The 20,809-nt window shown below is 30.5% G+C and overlaps 9 protein-coding genes across 9 annotated transcripts; 4 read left to right on the plus strand and 5 right to left on the minus strand.

The window, feature by feature from the left end:
* Window positions 1-955: 955 nt before the first annotated feature.
* On the minus strand, window positions 956-2,473 carry ATP2 (F1F0 ATP synthase subunit beta; the record flags this gene model as incomplete). The annotated part of the gene is made up of 1 exon (XM_046078827.1): window positions 956-2,473. One exon carries the CDS (start codon window positions 2,471-2,473, stop codon window positions 956-958), a length of 1,518 nt encoding a protein of 505 aa, XP_045936403.1.
* Window positions 2,474-4,000: 1,527 nt separating this feature from the next.
* PRO3 (pyrroline-5-carboxylate reductase) lies at window positions 4,001-4,882 on the minus strand (the record flags this gene model as incomplete). Its single annotated transcript, XM_046078826.1, has 1 exon — window positions 4,001-4,882. The coding sequence occupies one exon, from the start codon at window positions 4,880-4,882 to the stop codon at window positions 4,001-4,003; it is 882 nt and encodes a 293-aa protein (XP_045936404.1).
* A 464-nt stretch (window positions 4,883-5,346) lies between these two features.
* JHD2 (histone demethylase) lies at window positions 5,347-7,665 on the plus strand (the record flags this gene model as incomplete). Its single annotated transcript, XM_046078825.1, has 1 exon — window positions 5,347-7,665. One exon carries the CDS (start codon window positions 5,347-5,349, stop codon window positions 7,663-7,665), a length of 2,319 nt encoding a protein of 772 aa, XP_045936405.1.
* A 709-nt stretch (window positions 7,666-8,374) lies between these two features.
* On the plus strand, window positions 8,375-8,857 carry ILM1 (Ilm1p; the record flags this gene model as incomplete). Its single annotated transcript, XM_046078824.1, has 1 exon — window positions 8,375-8,857. The coding sequence occupies one exon, from the start codon at window positions 8,375-8,377 to the stop codon at window positions 8,855-8,857; it is 483 nt and encodes a 160-aa protein (XP_045936406.1).
* Window positions 8,858-9,105: 248 nt separating this feature from the next.
* SRB4 (Srb4p) lies at window positions 9,106-11,142 on the minus strand (the record flags this gene model as incomplete). The annotated part of the gene is made up of 1 exon (XM_046078823.1): window positions 9,106-11,142. The coding sequence occupies one exon, from the start codon at window positions 11,140-11,142 to the stop codon at window positions 9,106-9,108; it is 2,037 nt and encodes a 678-aa protein (XP_045936407.1).
* An 800-nt stretch (window positions 11,143-11,942) lies between these two features.
* Window positions 11,943-13,496, plus strand: RPN3 (proteasome regulatory particle lid subunit RPN3; the record flags this gene model as incomplete). The annotated part of the gene is made up of 1 exon (XM_046078822.1): window positions 11,943-13,496. The coding sequence occupies one exon, from the start codon at window positions 11,943-11,945 to the stop codon at window positions 13,494-13,496; it is 1,554 nt and encodes a 517-aa protein (XP_045936408.1).
* A 345-nt stretch (window positions 13,497-13,841) lies between these two features.
* SCDLUD_000058 (Zn(II)2Cys6 transcription factor domain-containing protein) lies at window positions 13,842-16,454 on the minus strand (the record flags this gene model as incomplete). Its single annotated transcript, XM_046078821.1, has 1 exon — window positions 13,842-16,454. One exon carries the CDS (start codon window positions 16,452-16,454, stop codon window positions 13,842-13,844), a length of 2,613 nt encoding a protein of 870 aa, XP_045936409.1.
* A 907-nt stretch (window positions 16,455-17,361) lies between these two features.
* On the minus strand, window positions 17,362-18,231 carry TDA4 (Tda4p; the record flags this gene model as incomplete). Its single annotated transcript, XM_046078820.1, has 1 exon — window positions 17,362-18,231. The coding sequence occupies one exon, from the start codon at window positions 18,229-18,231 to the stop codon at window positions 17,362-17,364; it is 870 nt and encodes a 289-aa protein (XP_045936410.1).
* Window positions 18,232-19,136: 905 nt separating this feature from the next.
* On the plus strand, window positions 19,137-20,492 carry ADO1 (adenosine kinase; the record flags this gene model as incomplete). Its single annotated transcript, XM_046078819.1, has 1 exon — window positions 19,137-20,492. One exon carries the CDS (start codon window positions 19,137-19,139, stop codon window positions 20,490-20,492), a length of 1,356 nt encoding a protein of 451 aa, XP_045936411.1.
* Window positions 20,493-20,809: the final 317 nt, after the last annotated feature.

Here is a 20,809-nt window from a genome sequence, read left to right on the forward strand (position 1 = left end):
TTACTTCCTTTTTTTCAATATATTCAGATTTATCCTATTTAAAAAAAAGCAAAAGTAGTTAATAAAAGTTTACATAATGTAAAATTTCTAAAAAATAAAAGCGATTTTGCTCCGGAAATTTAGCCCTTTTTTTTTCTGTTTTTTTTTTTTTTTTTTTTTTTTTTTTTTTTTAAAGTTTAAGATTCAAAATTTGCAATTCGATTGCCAAGCCATTAAGTTGGTTAACCGAATTCTTCAAAATCAAGCATTAGCAAAGTTTATAGGCAAAATGAAACAAACAATTATAAATACAACAGCGGTTAAAATATCGTATTTAATTCAAGACTTGAACATAGATCTACATGAAATATAAAAAACTTTAAAACAAATAAATACTGCAATTGATATAAAAAAGGAATATAACATTAATACTTAAACTATAGTAATTTAGTAACAAAGTATACAACAGGCGTTACAGAAACAATGAAACACAGTGATATAAAGACACATATGGATGATAAGTACAAATTAATTGGGAAAAAAGAAAAAAAAAAAAAAAAAATAGATTGGGAGAATATCATAACAAAATTGAATTTTTCCTTCTTTTAGAAACAAAGTCACAGAATAAATTAGATATATATATATTTAAAATAACAATAATAAAAAGAGCTTCAATATTAAAATAGGACAACGATCGGTTATTTTCATTATAGTAAAAAAAGAAAAAATAAAAATAAAAAACGGCAACAATAAACTTTAAAAAAAAAAAAAAAAAAAAAAAAGAGCTGGTGTCAAAATCCATAAAATATATGCTAGCTACCTCTAGAAAATTGAAGCATCATCATAATCTTTTTTTCTTTAAATAAAATCTTATTGGCTCCGTCATTTTTTTTTTTTTTTTACCAAAAATAACTAGCATCAACTTTCCCATAATAATATTGATATGATCAACAAATTTTCATAATCATCATTCAATCTATTTAGCTTCAGCAGCCAACTTTTCAGCCTTGGCAATAGCGTCTTCAATACCACCAACCATATAGAAAGCGTTTTCTGGCAAATGATCGTATTTACCTGCCAAAATATCTCTGAAAGAAGTAATAGTGTCCTTTAATCTAACCAACTTACCTGGAATACCTGTAAAGACTTCAGCGACGGCAAATGGTTGAGACAAAAATCTTTGGATTTTTCTAGCTCTCTCAACGGTCAATTTATCTTGTTCAGACAATTCATCCATACCCAAAATAGCAATAATATCTTGTAAAGACTTGTAAGCTTGTAAGGTTTCTTGAACTTGAGTAGCAATGTCATAATGTTCTTGACCAACAACAGAAGCATCCAACAATCTGGATTTAGAATCCAATGGATCGACAGCTGGATAGATACCTAATTCAGAAATACCTCTAGACAAGACAGTGGTGGCGTCCAAGTGAGCAAAAGTAGTGGCTGGAGCAGGATCTGTTAAATCATCAGCTGGGACATAAACGGCTTGGACAGAAGTAACGGAACCTTTCTTAGTTGTAGTAATACGTTCTTGCAACAAACCCATATCAGTAGCCAAAGTTGGTTGATAACCGACAGCAGATGGAATACGACCCAACAAAGCAGACACTTCGGAACCAGCTTGTGTAAATCTGAAAATGTTATCGATAAATAACAAGACATCTTGACCTTCTTCATCTCTGAAGTATTCAGCAATGGTCAAACCAGTTAAGGCAACTCTGGCTCTAGCACCAGGTGGTTCATTCATTTGACCAAAGACCAAAGCGACCTTAGAGTCACCTTCCAAATTAATAACACCAGTTTCTTTCATTTCACGGTACAAATCATTACCTTCTCTGGTACGTTCACCAACACCGGTAAAGACAGAGAAACCACCATGAGCCTTGGCAATGTTGTTAATCAATTCTTGAATAAAGACAGTTTTACCAACACCAGCACCACCAAACAAACCAATCTTACCACCTCTGGCATATGGAGCCAACAAGTCAACAACCTTGATACCGGTTTCTAAAACTTCGGCCTCAGTGGATTGGTCAACAAAGGATGGTGGATCAGCATGAATTGGCTTTCTTATCTTGGAGTCAACTGGACCTCTTTCGTCAATTGGTTCACCAATAACGTTTAAAATTCTACCCAAGGTACCTCTACCAACTGGGACAGAAATTGGGGCACCAGTATCAACAACTTTGGTACCTCTAACTAAACCTTCAGTACCATCCATAGCAATAGTTCTGACAGTACTTTCACCCAAATGTTGGGCAACTTCCAAAACTAATTTACCTTGGGAAGTATCAATTTCCAAAGCATTTAAAATAGCTGGCAAATCACCAGATTCAAAGTGGACATCGACAACAGCACCGATAACACCTCTAACTTTACCAACAGCTGGTGCAGCAGTGGCCAAGCCTCTAACAGCAGAAAATGGGATGGAGCGTCTGGCAGCTTGCATAGCTACACGAGAAGCAGAAGTATACAATCTTGGTAAAACCATGTTTGTAAATAATATAATAATAAGTTATGCGTATTTAACCAAATTGGCTTTAGTTAACTTTTTTTTTGCTTTCTTTCTCTAAGGAAAAAACTTGAAATGAAACTAAAGGGAAGTCTTTAAGATAAGAAGAAACAGAAAAGAAAATATATTTAAAGGTTTAAAAAGTAAAGAACAAAGAAAAAAAAAAGGAAGGAATTTAACGAAGAAAAATGAAAGCAGTTGAGATCAGACTCAATTAATATATAAAAGAGTGTTTATTTAAAAATAACCAAAAAGAAGAAATATGTAGTGTAAATATAAATATAATTCAAAACAAAGCTGCAAAATTGTAAAAATTACGGGCTAAATTAGTTTATTCTAATAACCAAAATATTAATTTCCGAAGTAAGAAAAAAAAAAAAAAAATTTATATATTATATATATTATTTATTATTTAATATGCATTTGTTCTTTCTTTTGGAAATACTTCGGCTAAGAAAGTAATGTATATCTCATTCTCCTCACTTTCTCCCCCCGCACCTCTTTCTCACTAATAATTTTTATTTTTTTATTTTTTTTTTTTTTTTCATTTTTGCTTTATGAAAAGAAAGGAAAAAAAAAAAAAAGGAGTATTTATTATAATTATTAATAATAATCCTTAACTTGGGCGTATTTTAGTCTTTGAAATTTGATTGGCTAAGCTCCATCTACAGAATTGAATAAATCACGTGCTTAGCTAAGATTCTATCAAGGTTTTGTTTTCTTTTTCATAACCATTCACGTGATTGCTTGTTCCCAATTTCATTGGCTTAAATTCAAGATCTAATAATACTTTATCCACTAATGTATGACTTACCCTTTAGATTTATCCTTTTTTTTTTTTTTTTAGTTCTGTTCTTCATATGTATATATAGCTTCAAAGCTTAATGTTGAAAAATACATCGCTGGAACCTTTGATGGCAACACATGTTATCAATCTTTACCATAAGAACCATTAAAACATTGTGATTTGATTTTAGAAACTATTTTTCTTCTTAACCTTAATTTTTTTTACCAGTATAATGGCAATTGAAAAGAACCGATTATAAATCATAGCTATATATGTAAATCGATGTGAAGCCATGAATCATGTCTATTTATTCAGAAATATAAAAGTTAATTGTCTTTTATCATACAACTAGAGGTCTCTTGGAGAGACTACTTGTTGATATCGGCACAGCAATAGTGTTATTGTGTTTTAAAAAAAAAAAAAAAGTTTTGAATTTGTTAAATGAACACTGCAATAAACTGTGTGTGTTTTATTAAAAAAATGCAAAGAGAAAATAAAACAAGAAGATTATAATTATGATGTATTCCAACTTAATATATTATTATTATTATTGATGAAATGTTGTTCGGCATTGAATAATGGACTTTGACATCAATCTATTAGCAAATATATAATGAAAAATTCCGCCAGATTAATTACATTGTATATCAAATAGAAAAGTTACATATGGATAAGCAAAATTTGGTAAAGATTTTTTTGTTTGTCCTGTTTCTTTTACTTTACTTTTTTTTGCCTAATTTAGATGCAACATTACAAGCTTCTTCAACCCCTCTAATAATACCACTTTTAACGCCTTTGTCTTCCATGACACAGAGTCCAGCAATTGTAGTGCCACCTGGGGTACAAACTTGATGCTTCAATACACTTGGGTGTTCTCCAGTAATCTCCACCATTTTGGCAGTGCCCTCCAATACCTTAATGGCACATTCTTTGCTTTCCTTTAGTGGAATACCCATTTTAATACCACTTTCCATTAAACTTTCTAATATTAAAAGGACAAAAGCAGGACCAGATCCAACCAAAGCAGTTGCCGCATCCATGTTTTTTTCAGGTAATTCAACATAGGAGCCAACCTTGCTAATCAACTCTTTAACAAGAGCTTTTTCAACTGAGTCGACTTCTGAAGAATGTGACACAACCGCACAACCATATCCGAACTTGGCAGGTGTGTTAGTCATAACTCTAGAAACTTTACGACTATATTGACATAAACTTTCAATGGTCCAACCGGCAACAATAGAAATAATTACCTGTTGTTTATTTTGTAAAATAGGTTTCAAAGGAGTTAAAATACTTTCTACCAGGTAAGGTTTGGTTGCTAATATGATGACCTCGGAATCCTTAACAGCTTTTTCATTTTCATCGAATGAACATTCAACTTTTATACCGTTTGGAGATTCTCCATAGGTCTCCAATAGCTTGAGAACTTGATCAGTACTTTTTTGGTCATGATTACATGTAATAATTTTACTTGGATAAAATGAAGCTAATTCTTCATTGGTAGCTTTGGGAGCATTGTAAATTGCAGATAGTAGGGCTTGGCCCATAACGCCACATCCAATAATTGATAAAGTATAATCTTTGGTGATCTTCCCGGTCATGTTGTTGTAATTTCTTTTTGTTTTATTCCGTATATGGATGATAAAGAATAAATGTGTGATTAATTAATTAGTTGTTGAATCCAGTTAAGTTTACAAAAAAAAAAGAAAAAAAATTTTTTTTTTTTTATTATTGATAATATTTACAAAATACTTAAAAAAAGGATATTCGGAAACCCACACTCCCCTTTTCTCCCGCGGTTAACTATGTATAGTATTATAAAGCTATACTTTTAAATAGTTTGTTAATAGTAAAATTAACTGCATTTCCATTTCCAAAAAAAAAAAAAAAATGACATTTTGTAGTGATTCTTTTTAGGACGGCTAAAGAAATATATTATACACATAAATAATTATATAATAATAATTCTCCCTGTTTTTAAAAATAATATACTTATATACATATCCAAAGAAAAGGACAAAAAGATAACAAAAAAATTATAACAACACATGGGTGACGGAAAAAAATGAAATCTAACGATTATTCTCATGTTTTGGAAGAAATACCAACTTTCCGTCCAACTACTGAAGAATTTAATGATCCAATACAATATTTATCAACTCCTAATGTTTTGAGGAATGGTATAAGGTACGGTATGATTAAATTAATTCCGCCCGACTCTTTTGTTAAACCTGATATTAAAAAAAGTATAGATATCAACAAATTTAAGTTTAAAATAAGATTACAGAAACTATCAGAATTACATATTTTGAATAGATGTAGATTATTTTTATCTCATCAGTTGACAAATTTTGAAAAAATGAACAGCCATGGTGCCTGTACTACTGCTGTAAAGCCTAGTGTTTCGATAGACGATCAAGAAGTGTATCTATATGATCTATTTATTGAAATAATTAAATATTATGGTAGTGATAGTCCTAACAATACTACTAATACCAAAACTGATGGGAACTATATTAAAGTAGGAAGTGGTGCAAACAAAAACAAGCGAATGAAATTAGAAAATCACGGTGATTCAATAGTGGTAAATATTCCCAATCCCAAAAAATTTAATCATTCGTCTGATTCCTCTGCAATGTGGAATCACATGGTTAAAAAATTTAATTTGGACCGGGTACCTGACGGTAAAGTTCAATTAAAATCAGTATTTAATTCTAAACTATTAAAGTACTTTCAATTTCTATATGACAAGAAAGACTGTGACTTTATGAAAAATATACATGAACATTCTAATGGATACTCTGTGCTACAGGATCAACCGAAAAAAGATGAAATACCTGACAATATTAAATGTAGTATTTGTGAAGGCCATATTTCTATTGGGAAACTATCTTCTTCTTTTAGGGAATGTTCTGTTTGCAACAGCATTTATCATTTAAATTGTGTAGATCGTACTAATAGGATACAACAAAATAGGAAAAAGAACGTGAGCAATGGCAATGATAGAAGTAATAACAAAGATTGGGTTTGTTTAAATTGTTTGATAGGTAATGGACATTACGGTTTTAAAGAAGAAACCAAATCTTATAAATTAAATGAATTTAAAGCTCAACTTTGTTCAAACGAAACCGTTAAAAATATCAGCATCAAAGACTTGGAAAAAGCATTCTGGAACAACGTATGTGATATTAATTCTGACTTAATAGTATACTATGGTGCCGATATTCACAATGAAATTTCGGGCACCATTTCTGGATTTGAATCTGCCACACAACATCCAATGAATTTATTAAATTTGCCCAATGCTAAAGGTTCTCTGCTACCGCTATTGGGTCGTAAAATATCTGGCATGACAGTTCCCTGGATATATATAGGTTCCAGGTATTCTACTTTTTGTTGGCATCTAGAAGATCAATATACTTTAAGTGCAAATTACCAATTTGAAGGTGCTTCCAAAGTATGGTACAGTATCCCGCCTGGAAGCAGTGATTCATTTGATAAATTTATGCTGAATCTATCCCCTGATTTGTTTTTAAAGCAGCCTGATTTGTTACATCAACTAGTCACTTTGGTATCACCTTATGATCCAAAGTTTATCAATTCTAAAATTAAATGTTTTAAGGCTATACAGAATCCAGGTGAATATATCATCACTTTCCCCAAATGTTATCATGCTGGATTTAATTGTGGATATAACTTTAATGAAGCCGTCAATTTCACATTGAATTCTTGGTTGCCTTATGGTATAGAAGCTTTGATTAAATACAAACTTTCCAATAAATCCTGTGTTTTTGATATGTGGGAATTAATGCTTAAAATTTTAGACGAAATGTTTGTTTCAAAATCAGCTACAGAAAAGGGCAAGGTAAATATTGAAGCTGACGAATTTTTGGCTAGGACATGTCATTCTAATTTGCTAAATTTTGTTAATGGACAGGAAAAAATTTACTATGATATAACACAATTACTAAAAGATGAAGGTTTTTACATGCTTGATTCAGGACAAATATCTATGGATCAAGAAAATGGTAGCCATGATGAAGATGAGTTTGATGTATTATGTGATCGTTGTAACACCATATGCTCTATAGCTTTTGTTGTTAGAGGATCAAAAAAACTAATCAAAACAACTAGTCAATTAATAGAAAGGCAAAAATCATTTAAACATTTGAGAGTTTATTGTTTGGATGATTATATAAAAATTATTCGAGATACAGAGGAATTTGCTAATATCCATGGTAACTGTGGGGGAAATGATTATAGTACTGATAGTAATGATTATGGATATAATATTGATCCAACAGATACATTGTATTATTTAAAGGAATTCAAGGATATTAGGCAATTGCTTAAATTGAGTGAACACCATATTGATCGTATGTGAAAGAAAGACAATAATTACAAGATATATTAATGGCTAGTTGTTTATTATTATTATTATTATTATTATTATTATTATTATTATTATTATATATACATATGCAATTTAATACTTAGGGGGAGGTTTTTTTTATGTATAAGTTTTAGGGTTTTAAGTTTCTGTTTGTTATATTATTTTTATCCGGTTGTATTCTTTGGACTTGGTTTTATTTAAAGATTTTTAATGATTGCCATGTAAGGTTTATATGTAATGTTGTATATATTACTATATGTATTTATTTTGTTTTTCCCTTTTGGTTATTGGACACTTTAAAGAACAAACGATTGGTCATAACATGTTTATTTTTAGCTGGCAAATATTCGGAATACAGATATTTCGGCATTGGTTTTTTTTTTTTTTTTTTAACCAAAATGGGAAAAAAAATTTTTTTTTTTTTTATTAAATGAAAATCAACATGTATCGGTTGGTGAATGATTAAAACCTGATACCTTTTTTCATATATATTATCATTTTTTCTAGAGGCCCTTTAAAGTAAAGTTTCTAGTTCTGTTGGGATAAAAAGCGAGCAAGGCAAAATTACAGTTTTCAGTTTAAGAATCACCTGATAAGGAAAAAAGGAATAAAGATGGCCATTTTATCGTCTTCAAATGTTCTATTTGTAAGAATAGTATTTTTATTTACTCTAGCATTTTATTGCTTAAAAGACGCAAGTATGCTTTTAGAAAGTTCTTTTTTATTGGTATTAACACAATCCATGAATCTACCAGCCTTGGTTTTATCTCCTTATAGTGCCCAATTGGGTGTATTTTCTTATTTGTTTGCACTTGTAGCCATTACAGATTTAATTCCACTACTAGAAAGAAACTATATGTTTTTTGAATCAATAGTTCCATTCAGACTAATGATATTTTTTTTGGTTACTGCAACCTCATTTGTAATGAAAGATAATCTGTATCTTCATAACAATGTTGTTTTCGTTTATGGGTTCGTTGAGATTTGGTTAAATTTTTTGGCTTTCAGTGCTTTAAGAGAAGAGAAAAATGAAAGGTTTGCTAATGAAAAAAGAATTATAGCTGCTGACTACTTATCTGAAGAAACCAATGACACTGAAGAAGTTAGTACAGGTTTAGAAGGTGAATACGAGGAAGAATTTGAACAATTGGAAACCATCGCAGAAGAAGAGGAAGAATTATAATAATATGTGATCAATCCATTTTTATTTTATTATGATTTTATTTTAAATTTATTTATCTCTCTCATTATCATTAGTACCACTACTACTACTATTATTATTATTATTATTATTCAAAATAAATTATATTACAAATTTCTCAAAAAGTACCCAATACAATAAAATAATTACATTGCATACACACACATATATAAATGAATAAGTATTTTGATCACAAAGTTTAGAACTTTTTTTTTTTTTTTTTTTTTTTATTAGAGGCTTACTTTATTACTTAAATATCTTGATACGGAAAAATTTAAGTATTCTTCCAAAACTTTAAACTCTGTGAAAGTCGTGACATCACCCACAGATTCAGTCAATTCGATTAGGGCATTACAATAGTTCGAACTTGTCAACACAAATTTTAAAGTTTGGTATTCATTTATACTTAATATAACTTCACTCCTAGGAATCTGTATAAGTGGATCAAATATATGTATCTCCTTTGCCAAAGTATCTATTGAAGGATCATTAGACGTATATTTTGAGTAATTAAAACTCTTATAATTATTGGTTTCTTCTAATATTTTAGAATCAGTGATAAGTTCTAGTATACAATCAGTAATAATTTTTTTCAATAAAATAAAATAATTATAATGTCTTATTTTCCCTATTATGGGCCTCAATAATAGTACTCCAAAGCCTGAAGAGGAGTATAATGATGAAATAGGTCCCTCCCTAGTTAATAACGGCTGTTCAGTTCTGTTTTTCAATAATTTTTTCTTAAACATTACAACCAACAACATTCTTAACAAATCGGCAATTATATCAGCCTTTTTATCATTAGTTTTAGGAGGTTCTTGGTGAAAGGCCTCCATGAAATCCAAATCTATCGGTAGCAATTCTATTTCAAATCTACTTGACCCAACTTCAGCCACAATTTTTTTTTCGTGTTCTAAACTGCAATCGTATTGGAATAAGTCGCTAACCTCTTTGCTTAGTTGGTACATAAGCTCTCTTTCAAAAATAGAAAATTTTAGAATCGAAATTTGGTTTTTAACAGTATTATTGGAACCCTTAAATAAGGCTAAAAAGGACTCACTCATCCTACTTTCTCCGGTTAAAATGTAGTCGCTTTCTTCTTCCAACTTATCAAATATTCTAACCCTAACATAATGACCAAATTTATTATAATTTGTTGTGGATCCACCAAAAGGAATTAGTTCTAAAACCTGTTCTGCATCTAAACCACCTCTATCAAGATTATGACGCTGTTGTTGAGTACTAGAATAATAGGAATTGTTTGTATCATTTTTATTAACTAACAACGCAATTCCTCTGTCCATCCTATAGTCAGATCCGGAATCTGTATAGCCATACTTTATAGCCAAAGCTTTCTCTCCGGAGTTTTTGTCTCTCATTTTAAAAATTACATCCTTCTCTGTAATATTGTTTGATAAATTACTCCAGTAATTTTGTTCTCGTTTAACAATTTCGGATAGTTTTTCAAAATTTGACTTTAATAATTCCTGTGACTGTTTTAGGGATCTTAATTTCCAACCTTTTCTAACAACATCTTGATCCTCTTTATTGTGACTTGTAACTCGAGGTGTATTGATCTTATCCGCAGTTAAACTACCAATTGGAACATTTTTTTTCAATAAAGGAGACATGGTGGACATACCTTGTTGCCTTCTAACACTTGATAGTAACAAGGATACTAATTCTAAGGAAAGTGAAGACTCGTTTAATGCAATTGTGACCGATTCATAAATTTCTTTTTTAAATTGTTGGAACTGTTCGACGGTTATTGTGGAATTTATGAAGTCCACAGTATTGCTATCTTTGTCTATATGAACCTCAGCATTTGGTATGGCGATTAAGGAGGAGGACAGTGATGAAATTCCGTCAGACTTGATATCTTCTTGGTGAGCTTGTTCTTTAGTTTCTATACTATTACTCCTTTCATGAAGAGCTAGTTGCTGAAGTAGATAGTCCTCGGTTAGTTCGGAAAACTTGATTCCACGCTGCTTCAAAACTATGGGAATAAATTGAGATAGGGGTAAGTTTCCGAATTCATCGTATGGATTGTTAACTAGAGATTCAGAAGCATTTGATTTGGCTTGTCCTTTACTATCCATATTCGCATCAGTGTCATTGTTCATATTAATGTCAACAGCATTATTAACTTTTCCTGAAGGGTTATCTATTAAACTAATCAAGTTTGGATCTAATGCTAGCCCAATATTAGTTAAATCCTTGTCGGTATTCTCTTTTTTAGTTTCTGCAAGATTATTATCTTCGGTCATGAATAATTCTTTACTTTTATCACTTTTTCTAGTCCTACAAATTGGAGCAATAACAAAAATAATGAAAGGTTGGTTTTAACTGATATTATTCGCTATATCTTATTTTTTTTTTCCTTTGTAATTAAATCAAACTACCAGTTATTTAGTATGTTATTTTATTTAAAAAAATGAAAAAAATAGAAAAATTGCGGACTCCCTTCAAGTTATCCCGTGCTCTTCAACCACAATAACAAAGTCCGGATATCCGAGCAGCGAAACTCTTTTTGTAATCCCTAAAAAAAATAAAAAAAATAAAAAAAAAAAAAAGAGCGCCACCAACGCGAAATAAAATAAAATAATAAAATTCCATTACAAACCTGGAAACAAGTTTTATGGAAATATTTATTGGACATGGGAAACAATTTCAGGTACAACTTGTTTCCATCTTTTATTTTAAGGCCTTTCGATTATTTTTTACCCGAATTTTTTCAGTTTTTTTTTTCAATTTTATTTTCATTTTCATACATTGCTTTTAAGTTGATTTTTGCCACCATGTTTCCACATCTTTTTTTTTTTTTTTTTTATATTCTAAGTTTTCTTTTGCCATTATTAATAAACCTTTCCAATTAGTGACTTTTATTTGTTTTTCCCCTTTTTTATACTTTATATTTTATATTTTATTTTATTTTATTTTATTTTTTTTTTTTTTTTTTTATTTCCCAGTTGAAATTAAGTCCTGCTTGAAAAGAATAAATAACGTGCAAGAATATTGTTAGAGAAAGCACACAATAGAACACAATCCTATTTTTACCCTATAGAAAATGACTACATCAGATCCCATGGAAATAGATTCTAAAGGTGAACTACAAGAAGAACACGTCTCTACTAACGCTGAAGTTGTTGACTTATTAGTCAATTTGTGTCGTGAGATTTCTAAATCTACTGCTACCTTAGATTCACGTTACATATGGAAAGCTTTAAGACAAATTCCATTGTTTAGAACAAAGTTGAATAAAGAAAATTTGACCATCTTTATTAATGTGTTGTACCCAGATACCTCTAGCTTCAAAAGAAAACTTCTACAAACTTTAACTTCCCAAAAAACAAATGTTGTTGAAAGTGAAGAACTCAGAGAACAGTATCCAGTCGGATTTTATACATTGAGTATAAATGATAACGTTGAAGTTTCTTCAGAATTGAACTCCTTTGTTCATTTATTGGTTCAGTTATATTTGTTAAAAGAAAATGAGCTAGCCAAGTTACAAGAGTTCAATTTAAAAGTTGTTATTCCCAAGATCCTAAAATTTTATGATAATAGAATGTTAGATTTAATCAATTCCAAATTGTGGTTTTATATAGCAAGAACCAACGAATTATTTGAAAATCCAAACCAAAAAAGCATTCGTTATGAAATGATCAAATTCTTAAGAATAGCTACTTTAAAACATGATATAGAGACCCAAGCGCAGTTAATAACATGCATTTTAAGAGACTTTTTAATCGATGGAGAAGTTTCTTTGGCTGGTGATTTTATTTCTAAAATTGATTTTCCTTCCACTAATCATCATCAAGTTTCATCTCCCTTGGAAGCACGTTACTTTTACTATTTATCAAGAATTAATGCTATTCAATTAGATTACAGTGCAGCCCACGAATACATCATTGCAGCCATTAGGAAAGCCCCAAATTCAATCTCCAGTCTAGGTTTTTTGCAACAGGCAAATAAATTACGTTGTTGTATTGAATTGTTGATGGGAGATATCCCAGAATTGTCATTCTTCCATCAAAAATCTATGGAAAAATCGTTATATTCGTATTACTTACTTTCAAAAGCCGTTAAGACGGGTAATTTGCATAAATTTCAAGAAATTATCCACAAGTTTAAACAACAATTGGTTTATGATAACACCTACCAGTTATGTGTCAGATTAAGGTCTAATGTTATTAAGACAGGCATAAGAATAATCTCTTTGACATACAAGAAAATTTCTTTAAAAGACATTTGTCTGAAATTACATTTGGACTCGGAACAGAGTGCAGAATACATGGTTTCTAGGGCTATAAGGGACGGCGTTATTGAAGCCAAGATCGATTATGAAAAGGGGCTAGTTGAAACATCTGAAGTTTTAAATGTGTATGATACTAATGAACCAAAAACCGTTTTTAACGAAAGGATTAAGTTTGTTACTCAACTAAACGACGAATGTGTCAGGTCTATGAGGTATCCAGAAAAGGATTCGGATGACAAAAAGAATGGCGCCAAAAAAGGTGACGAGGATGATGACAAAGCTAATGGTGATAATGTTGAAAGTTTGGAAGATTTATTGGCTGAGCTATCGGATTTTGATGATGATGATTTTGACGATGCGTTCTAAAAATAATTGTATATTTTTATTCCTATTTATTTTCTACTTTTATTTTATCTTTGTTGTATAAATTTTTATCTTTAATTTTTAATTTTTTAATTTTTCAATTTTTTAATTTTTTAATTTTTTAATTTTTTAATTTTTTTAATTTTTTTTTCTTTTTTTTTTTCTTTTTTTCTTTTTCTTTTTTTCTTTTTTTCTTTTTCTTATAACAGTTGTAAGATTCAGAGTATTGACTGTTTTAAAAAATACGCATAATAATTATATAACAATCTATTAAAACAAAACAAAATTAAAAAATTAAAAATAATAAATTTACATACATCACATAATTATTATTACCTAGACCCAAGATTAAAATGGTAGATTTTGTCTCTCCAAGAAAAATAAAGGATGTTGAATGGTGGTATAGATAACCCATTCTCTAAATTTCTCATCACTCAAACTAGCATTCACCAAACCTATTTTTTCGGCAGGCCCATCAACAGTGGTTACATTATTGTTCAAGACGTTCTTCAAACTGTTGAATATATGTTCCTGGTCAATATACAATTCTGTGTCAATGTTGGCTTCCTCTGCTGCTGCAGATTTTTCCTCAGCCAAAGCATCTTTTGTAGAAATATCGGTAGCACCTTCGGCAGCAGTATTCATAGAATTGACTTCACTAACATTATTACTAGCATCGATATCTTTTGTAGTAGAGGTAGTATTGTCCCTGTTTTCTTTATTAGAGTCTCTTTCCCCCTCAACAGAAATATCTCTAAATGTGTTCAAGTTGAATTTTAAGGCATCGTCAATAAACCAAGGAAACAATAACTGTTCGCGTTTATAAAATTCATCGATCTCAACAATAATATTAATGGTGTTCTTTACGTCATTTTTTGACTCGATAATTTGAGCAAAAGTCTTTTCCGGTTCAGAAACAAAACGATACGATAGATAGATACCTATAATACACAAAGCTTGGTATAGATGAATTTGTAACAAAGGAGCAACACCATTGAAAAAAATCTTTTTGGAAGTGGACTTTACATCAGTTAAAAGATTTAGTAGTTCTCTGAAATCAATCAAGAAATTTTGAACACAACTTTGTAACTGAATTTGTTGATAAGAGTTGGCAAAATGCATTGGAAATAGTATTTGGATCCTAAAACTCCAGATAAATAACTTAATATAAATATCATGTAAAATCTCACTAGGAGTATTGCTTTCTTTAGTAAAGGTGTCAACAGCTAAATCAAATTTAGAATCAACAGCAACAATACTTTCCAAGTCACCAAATTTCTTGTTTAGCTCTAAATATGCAGTATCTCTTAATAGGTAAGAAACATCGCCGAACCAAGATCCTGTGATATCGACTTCAGTTGGAAATTCAGAAATTAACGATGGTTTAGATAAAACAGACGAAATAATAGCATCATAGAACCCCAACAATCTCCATAATTCGCTGTAGCCATGAGAATTGACAAAATTTTCTGGTAATTGAGCAGAAGTAATGATGGCTTCGTTTAGTAACTTCCAACACTTATCTAGGGACAACTTGGAGTAATAATATTCGACCATTAACAATAAACCGATGACTTTATTTTTAACATCCGGAACAAATGACTTCAATTTAAATAGTTCAGCTTCCAATTCTCTTTCAAAAGAGTCATCATCCGCAGCAGCAAGAATGGCGGCATTGTTTTCTGTGCTAGCGGCAGCAACAACATTAAAAATTGATTTAGACTTGATTTGATTGAAAAAGTGCAAAGCATATGTTAAAAATAATGGCGAAGCGCCGGCAGTTTGTTGAGATATAATTTGTTTAACATGGTCAAAGTGAACAAACTTTTTAAATTGAGAACTTAAGATGCATTGTCTTTGGATACCTTTTAAAGCAACATTAATTAGGCTTGATGCTTCAGCACTCAAAATCAGTTTTTTATAGACAGGAGAATCATAAAAAGATTTTGGTAATTCTACATCTTCAGAAATATTTTTATCTCCTTCTGATACAAGACCGCTAGTTTTATTTGGATCCAAAATTGTAAATGGTAATTTTTCCAATTGTTCAATAACTCCACTTTTAATACGAAGCCTTTTAGGAGCATCCAAAGCAATAAATGCCAAGCCTCTTTTCTTTGAAGAGGAGCTAGATCCAGATCCAGACCCATTAGAGTGAGAAGAACGATGTCTTCTACCTCTTTGTTTATTTAAGGCAGCAGCTAACAAATTTGAAGAAGAAGCAGATGCTGGAGCAATTGGAATCGGATCTTTCTTACCAACAATAGAAACACGTGGCTTTTTAACTGTACTTTTCGTTCTTTTAGTCTTTGGGTAGAAACAAGGTAAATTCCTACTTAAACAAACAAAACATTTAGGAACTTCCCTAGTACATTTAACTTTTCTTAAACGACAATTGGCACAGGATATAATTGATAATCCATTTTCATCAACTTGGTTTTCATTGAGAAAAGCGGTGGTGTTTTCTCCTTCTTCCCCTTCTTCTTCTTCTTCTTCTTCCTCCTCCTCCTCTTCTTCTCCTGTTTCTTCTTCCTTTAACTTCTCTTGTTGTTCTTGCTCTTGTCTCTGTTGTTCTTTAGAATGTATACCTTCTTGTTCTTGGGAGCCTAGCGTTTCTTCGTGTTCTTGTTGTTCTGCATTGCTCCTTTCGCTAGTAGCAACAATTTCAGGGGCCACTACACCTTCTTCTTCCCTTTCATTATTTCCCTCTAAAGCAATATCAACAGCAGCAGCAACAGTATCAGTGTTATGTTCTTGTTCTTTTTCGTGATCCCCATTATTTTCCAGTGTTTCCTTTCCGTTTTCGTTCCTAACTATTTCTTTATTTTCTTGTTTCCCATTGCTGGTCGCAGTAATACCGGAAGCGACGAAATTCTCCGCTTTTTTTTCAGAGGATGTGGCAGTAGTAGCACTCTCACTAGAGTTAATGCTGATGTCAGTAGCTTTTGATAATTGACTCATGGATTTGTTAAATATGTTGGCATATATATATATATATATATATATGTATATTATTTTATTATTGTTTTTATTTAGAATAACTTTAACTAGAATTGAAAAAGAAACAATAGACAGGAATATTATATCACATGATGTGTAATAACAGAAAAAAAAGGAAAAAAAAAAATTATGTTTTAATATTTTAACATGTGTTTTTCAATCGTTTTTTTTTTTTTTGTTTTATCCATGCTGTTTAAATATGATTCGGATTACTCAGAGAAAAATAGAAAGAATAAAAAAAAAATTTTTTTTTATTTTAATTTTTTTCGAATTTAATTCGTTCATATTTTTTTTTTTTTTCTGTAAATACCGCGTGCTCTCGGTCTAAATGCCCCCTAGCTCTTGGCTACTCATCCCCTTAAAAACAAAAGCAGCTATCAAAACGTGCAATTTGTACTGCATGTATTTCTTAGAATAAATCATTGTGATGGTGTGGGTGGTAATAAATAAACAAATAAATTCAAAAAGGGCGTGAGAATATAATTTATTTTGTGGGTGAAATCGGACAGCCGGTTTTGTTCTAGAAAGTTTAGTGGTCGTTCTCACAAGTACGTGTCGGTTTTGTTATGGCCTTGTTCGGTAGTGAAATCCTCATACCGAACTAGAAATCAAATTTTTATATCGTCTTCCATCACAAAAAAAAATATATTTCAAAGTAAAATAAAGTCTTGATGAGATTATAATCAAAATCTAAATTATCTAAGGGGAAAAACAAGAAAAAGAAAAAAAAACTTAATCTGTAAGGTTCTTAGGATAATAAATTTAAAAAAAAAAAAAAAAAGAAAAAATAAATAATTTTTTTAATTACATTATTGTTGTTCTTATATACACATAAATGCCTATGCTATTAGAAAGATTTAAACTAATTTTAATTCTTCTTACCTTTGCGAGCGGTAGTTTCATTTCCACCTAACATTTTTTTGGCTATTTTTAACATCTTACTTAACCAGAAGATATTCAAAAAATCTAGCAGGAAATTTATCATCAAAATTATTGACATTAATCCATGAGGAACTTCATCCCATATTTTGTAAGCCTGGTAAGCCAGTACAGAAATAGCAGTAAACCCCCAGACTATTCTGACTAGGAAAAATACTAGAATCAACGAAATGCCATTTAAAACATTAAACCAAGTAGGTATTTTAATATTACCATTTTGTTTAACTAACACTGAAATAAACCAATTGATGTTTACAAATGGGGTGCTAGCTTCAAATATCAAAAACTTACAAACCCAACTTTGACAAAATGGTCTTAGAGTGCTGAAAAAAACGAATAATGAAGCTAAACAATGGCATAAAAATTGTAAACCAAATAAGTTAAAATGTTGTACACAAACGCAAAGATCCCACAGAAAATAACCAACAGATACAGAGGATACCATGCTGTTGTAAGAATCAGTGTAGGAATTAATATTTAAGCCAAAAGGCTGAGTAATTGCCGGTGGTAAAACCAAATAAATTGAGATTAAACATTGAACCATGGAAACTACATGTATATCAAAGTTAACTTTCAATTTTTTGTCTTCGATTTTGGTGTAAGCTTTACGGAAAAAAAACTTATTGAAATTAGGAGCTAACCATTGGTATAAGATAAACTGGTAAAATATAAATGAGCCCACAATTTCATGTAAATGGATTAAATATAATGAATCTGTGAGATTTTTAAATGGAGAGAACTTTAAAAAGGGGTCCGATAGTGGTGTTTGGTATACTGCTGACGTTGTAATGTTGTTCATTATCGTTGATATCTAGTTTATTACAAAAGAAAAAAAAAAAGAATGGTTTCTCCACAGAAACGGTGATGGTAGTATTGGTAACAATAAAGGACCTAGAATAACAGGAATAGTGTTTTTTTTTTAAGACTGACCTTACTTGATGGATGAGCTATATATCTGTAAAACTACTTGTTTATATATGGAGTTAATAAAGAAGATTTACTTGGGGAAAAAAAGGGAATATCAGTACAATTTAATTTTTTTTGCTGAAATTCCACTTTTTGTATTTTTGTAATTTTTTTTTTTTTTTTTTTTTTTTTTTTGTTGGATTTCGTTTAAACATCGATTTAATGTCACACAGGTTGTTATATAATAGGAAACGGAAAGATTCGAGAAAAAATGTGTTAATAGAGGACATTTTCATAAAGAATGATTATCAACCAAAAAGAAAGAAACAAAAAAAAAAAAAGAAAAAAAAAAAGAGGGAAAAGATAGGCCAAAATCTATTGGTGGCAGCAAGAATAATGGTAATAAGCTATTGTTAATACAAAATCTTTAGAACTAGACAAAGGGCTAAGTTTGTACTTGTTTTCAACAAAAAAAATAAAAAAAATAAAAAAAATAAAAAAAATAAAAAAAATAAAAAAAATAAAAAAAAGTGTTGTAAGTAACATTATCTTATCCCTTCTGTTTTCTTGATGAACTTAGCATTGTTCAACTCTTTTTCCATCATTTTCACCAAAACTTTTTAGCACCTTTAGAGGAAATCAAAAATAAAAGGAAATTCATCTCTCTTTCTTTTTTTTTTTTCTTTTTCCTCTTTTCTTTTTCCTCTTTTCTTTTTATCATATTTCTTCGTAGCTTCATCTCAAATAATAAATGTTTCCTCAAAAAGAAAGATAAATACTCTAAAAATATTCAACAGTATGAGCTTCCACTTTTATAAACGATTAGCTTTAAAACAGTCACCACGAATTTCTAATACTTTTAAAAATAATATCACTATTGTTATTCCCAAGAATTTAAAATCACATGCATCGTTGTGTACGAAAAGTGCAAATTTTTTTAAACCATTATTATTATTATTATTACCTCTAGAAAGATCACAACCAGTTTCTTCAACAAGATTTTTTTTTCAACTCAACAATATATCTTCTTTTACACTACAACAACGTTCATCTTATTCTACAACCAATAATAAAAATAATAGTGATAAACTATACAAATCAGTCAAAGAAAAACTTAACTACATAATGTCTGCTGCCTCTCCAAAATTAATCTGTCTAGGTAACCCATTACTAGACATCCAAGCCACTGTTACAGAAGAATACCTAAATAAATATTCTTTAAAGGCTAACGATGCTATTTTAATTGAAGATGTTACAAAAGACCCAAGAGTGAAGATCTTTGATGAACTTTTGGGTTTCCCAGATGTTAGTTTTATTGCTGGTGGTGCTGCTCAAAACACAGCTAGAGGTGCCGCCTATGTCTTAGGACCTAAGAAAGTTGGTTATTTTGGTTGTGTTGGTAAAGACAAATTTAGTGAAAAGTTACTAGACGCCAATGAACAGAGCGGTGTTGTTTCTTTATATCAAGTCAACGAAACCGTTGGTACAGGCAAATGTGCCTCTTTGATCACTGGTCACAATAGGTCTTTAGTCACTGATTTGGGTGCTGCAAACCATTTTACCCCTGAACATTTGACTAAGCATTGGGATATCGTTGAAAATGCCGAATTATTTTATATTGGTGGTTTCCATTTAACCGTTAGTCCAGAAGCTATTGTTAAATTGGGTGAACATGCTAAAGAACATGGGAAACCATTTGTTTTGAATTTAAGTGCCCCATTTATCCCACAATTTTTCAAATCTGCCTTGACTAAAGTTTTACCATATGCAACTATTTTAATTGCCAATGAGACTGAGGCTGCTTCCTACGCTGAATCTTATGGTTTGACCTGTGAAAAAACTGATTTGGTTGCTATCGCTAAAGAAATTATTGGTGTGGATCCAAAGAAAACTGTTATTTTTACTCATGGCTTAGAACCAACTGTAGTTGTTACCTCTACCACTTCCTCTACTGTTCCAGTTCATCCATTAGACCCAAGTAAGATTGCTGATACTAATGGTGCCGGTGATGCCTTTGCAGGTGGTTTCATGGCTGGTTTGGCTGAAGGCAAGCCTTTGAAAACCTGTATTGATCTAGGTCAATGGTTGGCTAAATTATCTATTCAAGAAGTTGGCGCCTCTTATCCAAAGGAAAAGTTTACTTATTCTGCTTAAGCAGGAAGGTGAAAAAAAAAAAAAAAAAAAAAGAGAGAGAAAAGAAAAAAGGTATTATTTATATATATGTGTGTGTTTGTGTATGTATATTAATTAAGTTAAATATTCTTTAATTTTTTTTTTGTTTTTTCTATCTATATTTAATACTTTGTTTTGTGTTATTATGAGTAATATCCATTTATAATAATAATTATTACCAAAATGAAAATCAAATTTTCATGTATCCATGAATTTTTATGTTCAATTTTGACAAATTAATTTTAATGTTTTTTGACCTATGAATAAAGTTAAGAGGAATCGCATTAAAACTATGCGTA

The sequence above is a fragment of the Saccharomycodes ludwigii genome, chromosome I, assembly GCF_020623625.1.
Source record: "Saccharomycodes ludwigii strain NBRC 1722 chromosome I, whole genome shotgun sequence".
Lineage (NCBI taxonomy): Eukaryota > Fungi > Ascomycota > Saccharomycetes > Saccharomycodales > Saccharomycodaceae > Saccharomycodes > Saccharomycodes ludwigii.